Genomic DNA, 6,781 nt, shown 5'->3' with positions numbered 1-6,781 from the left:
TCTCAATTTTAAACAATTTTTATTCCTATATAAATTTCTAACTAATTTCTCTCTTTCTTCTGTATATTTATTATATTCTWTAGTTTCAGTTAGTCCACAATAATCACAAAATCCTGTCTTATGTTTTTTCATTATTTTAAGTGTGCTGTTTAAACCTATATGCTCAGATCTAATCCTTGAGATTATGTCCTCTTCTTTCTTCTTCCTATAACTTCTTCACCCACCCTTTTTTGAATATTGCAGAAAAATCAACCCTTAGTGCCTCTATCCCAATGATATTTCCATTTTTTCCAAATATGTAATTTAATTATACTTTTAATTTCATGTTTACTCATCTTAATATTCAATTACATTTTTATTTGTTGCACTTTTTGCACACTTGTCAGTCAGCTCCTTTCCCTCTGTCCCAGTGTGTGCAGGTATCCATATTAATTTTAATGTTATATCATTCCTATTAATTCTGAAAACTGATTTTTTCTATTACAATATCTTGTCTTGAGTCAGAATGCATGTATTGAATTCTTCTTTTTCTTCTTCTTCTGGATTTTTTTGGCGGTTGGCAAAAATGTTTGGTGTGCATAACTTCCACCGACTGGTATGGAGTGTGGTTCAGACGTTAAGTATTTCTTCTTCTTCTTCTTCTTGGTTTTTATTGGCGGTTGGCAACAAACTTACAGTAGCATTACCGCCACTTACCMGTATGGAGTGTGGTTCGAGATGGTCTATATACTTTCACTTTCTACCTTTTCCCTCCACTAACTCCTGATTAAACATACCCTCACACATACACACCTGCTTATATTACCCAACTTGCTTATAGCTTTATATACCCCTCTTTAATATTCTTTACACATTCACACCCAACTTGCTCTACTCATATCCTATGAAATAACTTCGTTTTTTTAAGATACCGAATAACTATTTGAATATGTGTACTCCCTAGATCTTTCCTCAAAAATTCTATTAAATTAAACCTTTCTTTTATACCTACACACTCTCTCAGCATACATCTTCTCTCTTCTTCATACTTARGACATTCTAAAATAACATGCTCTATTGTTTCAGACTTCTCACAATAATCACACTTTCCAGTTTTATGCTTTTGTATTTTAAAAAGTGAATAATTAAGCCCTGAGTGACCGAACCTTAACCTTGTTATTATTCTWTCCTCCTTCCTATTTCTTCCTCCTTTTCTTTTCTTTCCTACAGCCTCCTGAATTTTATAATACCACCTTCCTGTTAACCCTTTGTCCCACCTTCTCTGCCATATTTCCATAAGCTCTTCTTTGGCTTTACTTTTCCCTTCCGATTTACTCATCCTAACTTCAAAACTAATAGGATCATGTGTTGCCTTCTTTGCCATTTTATCAGCCTTCTCATTTCCTACTATCCCTATATGTGCTGGAACCCACACAAATGTAACTACTAATCCCAAATTTTGTATTCTAAATAGATTATGATAAATTTCTAATAAGATGTCCATCCTACTATCCGTATTATTATATTTTATGCTTAACAGAGCTGAACTTGAATCTGAGCAAATTATTGCTRGTAGAGGCTTTACGTCCTCAATCCATTGTAAAGCCAAAAGTATCGCTAACATTTCTCCTGTGTAAATTGATAACCCGTCTGTGATTCTCTTCCCTATATTCACATTGAAWTCTGGAATTATACATGCTATTCCTATTTTTCCGTCGATTTTTGATGCATCTGTATAAATTTGGACATGTCTATAGTAATTATTTAAATATGATTGCACTGCATACCTTTCTACAATATTTGACTTATCTTGTTTTTTTACCAATATTGATAAATCAACCATAGCTTCTGGTAGYATCCAGGGTGGTATAACTGATATTGGATTTGTTTGACTAATTTCTAGAGTGTCCACTTTAAGTTCCTTTACTNGTAGAGGCTTTACGTCCTCAATCCATTGTAAAGCCAAAAGTATCGCTAACATTTCTCCTGTGTAAATTGATAACCCGTCTGTGATTCTCTTCCCTATATTCACATTGAAATCTGGAATTATACATGCTATTCCTATTTTTCCGTCGATTTTTGATGCATCTGTATAAATTTGGACATGTCTATAGTAATTATTTAAATATGATTGCACTGCATACCTTTCTACAATATTTGACTTATCTTGTTTTTTTACCAATATTGATAAATCAACCATAGCTTCTGGTAGGATCCAGGGTGGTATAACTGATATTGGATTTGTTTGACTAATTTCTAGAGTGTCCACTTTAAGTTCCTTTACTMCCTTTTCAATTTTCCATCCATAACTCTTCATCCCTTTTTCCTTTTCCCAACATGGTTTAATAATTTGACGTTAAGTATTTCTAAAGTGTTGTTGTTTATATAACTGTACATTCAAACTTTATTAATCAATTTTGTTTTTAAAAAATCTTATTATAATTTGCATTGATTTGCTCCCTAAATGCTTTTCTAAAGTGTCTATTGTGTTTATTTTTTCTTTATTCCTTTCAAACTTTTTCCTCATATATTGTCTCTCTTCTTTATATTTACAACATTCAAATACCACATGTTCTATTGTTTCATCTTTTCCACAATGGTTACATTTCTCCATATCATGCTTTTTGCATGTATTGAATATTTGTTATGGTGCRACTGAACAAATTAAAACCTTTGCTGTTCTGTATTTGATTGTCTTGATTGTTTTCACCTGTGTCTGGTTGAGTTCACTGAGTGTTCTTATATATATGGTCTGATCAGTTCCTCCTCACTACACCAAACTTTGCTGTTTGACCTGCTTGATGGTATGAAGTTTGGCTTTGAGAGAATGGTTGTGTTGTTTGGATTGAAGGTGTTTGATAAAGTAAAGGAAGAGGAGTTTAAATCAGTTTTCAGGGACATGGACATGCTTAATTAGATCCTAGATTTACAATTTTCAAAGCTGGAGTATTTTCAATGTATTCATTTTATGTGAGAAGTAAGGAAAATAATTGTTGTCTAAAGATGTAAACGTTCTTGTGTGTAAAAGGTCTGTCTTTTTTTATGAAGAAAAAACATGTTTGAGGGATTTTTGATGTATTGTTGGGAAAGTAACAACCAACTAACATTTTATTTTGTTTTCTCTCAGAACTCCATGATGCGTGCAGCTGTGGTTCTCTGGATTGTCTCAGCAGTGATCTATGTGGGGAGAGGTGATCCCCAGCCATGCCGTGCTCAAGGAGCCACAGAGGAGAGCTACAACAGATCATCTCTGGTGATTTCAGCCAACAAAGACTTTGCCTTCAGTCTGTACAGGGAACTGGCCAATTCTGATTCTCAAGGAGAAAACKTCTTCTTCTCACCTGTTTGTGTTTCTGTCATCTTGGCTGCTTTGTCTGTTGGGGCACGAGGAGAGACCCACCAACAGATTTTTGATGGTCTGGCTTTCAGTAACTTCAATCTGTCCCAAACAGATGTAAACCAGGGTGTCTGTCAAATTGTTGGAATTGAACAGGCAAATGAGGGCATCAGTGCAGGTAATGCTGTATTTGTAGACCACCTGTTCAACCCCCTGCCTGAGTTCCTGGAGGTCTTGGAGCACTTTTATTTCACTGAGGGCTTCACTGTTGACTTCAGCAAAACTACAGACTCCATCAACACCATCAATAAATACATTTCACATCAAACCAATGGAAAGATCAAGGAAGTGGTCGACAGTCTGTCTCCAAATACAGTCCTGTTTCTCCTCAGCTACATTTACTACAAAGGTAAAAATGTCACTTGAGATTTACTTTGTTTTTCTACTGTAACACTGATTTCTTTTCTGCTGATCAATTACAAACAGCAAATTGGGTGACTGCATTTAATCCTGCCCTGACAAAGATGGACGAGTTTCATGTAGCTGAAAATGAYACGGTTTGAAACTTGCAGTTTTATATTCAAAAAGGCAGTGTCTTAATTCATACAGTTTATGGCTTTTATATTTTTCAGGTTTCAGTCCAGTTGATGAAAACGGAAGAATCTTTGTATTTTTATGATGAAGCAATCAGCACCTCAGTCCTCCACCTTCCCTTCAAGTCCTGCTCCATGTTGCTGCTGATGCCTGATGATATGAGAACCCTGGAGGACATCATCAGTCCAGCTCAAGTCACTGAATGGCGGAAGCTGCTTAAGTCCATGTAATCTCTTAGCTTTTATCTAAATATTTTATTTTACCCAAGTTGAGTTTGTGGAGGTCAGGAGAGTTGCAGGTTCAGTTCCCTGCCATCCCATATGTTTGAGTCTTAATTCCAACTGCTTCCAAGAAAGCTTAGATGACTGCCTGCTTCTCAGTGTGACTTGCATGATGGTGGTCATTTGCAGAGAAAATATTTGTTGAATGACTACTGTGTATTTTTTTTCTCCAAATTTTAGTGACTATGATGTTTATATTCCAAAGTTTTCCATCAAGACCTCCTACGTGCTGAATGACGTGTTGAAGGAAATGGGAATGACTGACATGTTTGATCATGCAGACCTGAGTGGGATTTCAATGCTGCATGACTTGGCTGTCTCTGAGGTAAGGACCGTAAAGTTCTGGTTGCACATTTTCCCTCATTCTGTCCACATTCAGCTCACTGTGCTCCATTGTCTGTAAGGTTGTGCACAGAGCTGCCCTGGATGTTGATGAGGCTGGAGCCACCGCTGCTGCTGCCACTGGGGTTGACATTGTGGAGCTTTCTTCCTTGAAGACAGGACTGAAATATGATCGTCCTTTCATGCTGATGATAATTGAACAGAGCACAGAAATCATTCTTTTTATAGGAAAGATTGTCAACCCAAACCTGAAGTAACAATTGTGGTCTGGTATTGCTGCTGTATTGAAGTATTTTTAAAGGAATACATACTTTAATAAACGGTACTTGCAGTCATTAAGATGCATGTTTTCTGTCACTTGTGGCTGAAATTGAGTCCTTTCCCTTTAGGAGATGTGCAAATTTGAAACTAATCAGTTCACTTTAATGGAACAATTAGCTATGTAAAAGGCACTTTTATTCAACTTGGTTGCCAACGCTAAACCATGCAGTCGGTATCTCCTTGGCTACTTTATTACAAAGAAAATCTCAATGAGCGCATGGAGAACTGGCCAGACTCCTGTGAACCAAAATTACACTAGTCCTGAAAATGAGGAACAAGTCATTCAGTAGCAAAAGCAGATGACCCTGGACACATGTCAAGTTGCCCAGCTAGATCACTGCCATGCCTGAAGAGCACATTTGAGCAGAGCTGGTTGACCTTCAGAGACTGACTATTGGAGTCTCTCTTGGCCCTCTTCCACATGGGCCAAATGTTTCACTGTCTGGTCCAGGTGGTCAAATGCTAGATGCAAAGTCTGTAGGGACATGGGTCGATTGGAACAGCAAGAGGTTGTCTTAAATGCCCCCCCCCCCCCAAAAAAAAGAGGGACAAAGACCATGTCCTGCTAGAGTGAGGCCAAACGGGTCCTGTTGTGTAGCACATCCATCGTTCTGACTTAAATGCCTTTAAATGTAAGGCTGCAATGCCATGGAGTGGAGAGCTCATGACAGCTGCAAATTACACTACAGGAAAAGCAATTGTTGCAATAAAATCAAGCCATATACTGAGACAAAGCGAACTGAACACAAAAAAGCTCAACATGGCTGCTGGAAAGTATGGAAGCCCATTTCTGCCACCCTGATAAAAAAATAAAACTTGTATCTCATGACTTAGCTATCTCATGAGTTACTATCTCATGAGATAGCTAAGTCATAAGTATCTCATAATAATGAGAGCCGTCTCATAATTATGACTTGGCTATCTCATGAGATAGAAACAGCAAGTCTAATCCATAGTTTTTTGGTAACATGGGCTCATCACTTTGGTAGACTGAGGACTTAATGATGCTGAAGAAGTGGTGTGGTACTTGTAAGCTTWATGCAAGGTAATGTATTTATACATTTTCAAGTATAGTGTTAAATACATTTTTCAGATCAATATTTTTCACAGTAGCTAGGATGTTGGATCAAACCAACAGAAGCCTAAATGAATTAGCCTGTGTTAGATTCRAAAACATAACATTTATGCAAAACAGTACATGATATTGAATTTTTTTAATCATACATAAAGCGTGCTGCAGTAAAAGTACTTATTTAGGCCTATTCTTTTAAAATAATCATCAAATTTCTGTCACTTCGAACCCCCCTTTTAAATTGGTTCAGTCCAGTTACCAGGACGGGACCACTGAGCATTCAGTTAGTTGCGCTAATGRGCTTGCGCATGCAAACATTGTTTACTACGATAAGAAGTATGTCTTCTTGTTAAAACTGTGTCTGGAACATAAACTAGCTTATTATTAGGTAAGACTATAGGCAATTTTTAAGATAGCTTAGGGCGCTTTTTTAAGCTAACGTTTTGATGTTTTCACTCCATCAGTTCACTTCCACATGGAGAGATGTCTTGCCTTTTTGGTAAGATATATCTGAGCCTTGCATACCAGGTACATTTTTATTTGCTGTAATGATGCATGTTCAGTTTATCTGATCACAAAGAAGTCATGGTGTAATAACTGGTTAGTAGTTATGCTGCCAATGCTAACTGGCTATAGGCTATTTGCTACTAAAACACTGCATTCATGTTTTTTCATGTAAACCACGGTAAATTATGTCATTACATTTTATCACAAGTAGACGAAGAAACTTATTTTTGTTGTCATAGATTAAATAATGTATACAATGTATGCATATATGACATTGATGAACAAAATGTCAAGTTGGCCATTTTTATAATATAATGTTTGTATTTACTAGTCTATTGTCTTCTAATC

At 36.6% G+C, this 6,781-nt stretch overlaps 1 protein-coding gene across 1 annotated transcript; it reads left to right on the top strand.

The window, feature by feature from the left end:
- The first annotated feature begins 2,754 nt into the window (after positions 1–2,754).
- LOC106535791 (serpin A3-4) lies at positions 2,755–4,868 on the top strand. Its single transcript, XM_014032881.1, has 6 exons — positions 2,755–2,783; positions 3,107–3,725; positions 3,803–3,873; positions 3,949–4,136; positions 4,372–4,516; positions 4,596–4,868. The coding sequence occupies exons 1-6, from the start codon at positions 2,781–2,783 to the stop codon at positions 4,788–4,790; spliced, it is 1,221 nt and encodes a 406-aa protein (XP_013888335.1). The 5' UTR covers positions 2,755–2,780; the 3' UTR covers positions 4,791–4,868.
- Positions 4,869–6,781: the final 1,913 nt, after the last annotated feature.

Source organism: Austrofundulus limnaeus, unplaced genomic scaffold, assembly GCF_001266775.1.
Source record: "Austrofundulus limnaeus strain Quisiro unplaced genomic scaffold, Austrofundulus_limnaeus-1.0 Scaffold1565, whole genome shotgun sequence".
NCBI lineage: Eukaryota > Metazoa > Chordata > Actinopteri > Cyprinodontiformes > Rivulidae > Austrofundulus > Austrofundulus limnaeus.
Note: the sequence above shows the minus strand (reverse complement) of the source record. Positions and strands in the feature narration are given on the sequence as shown.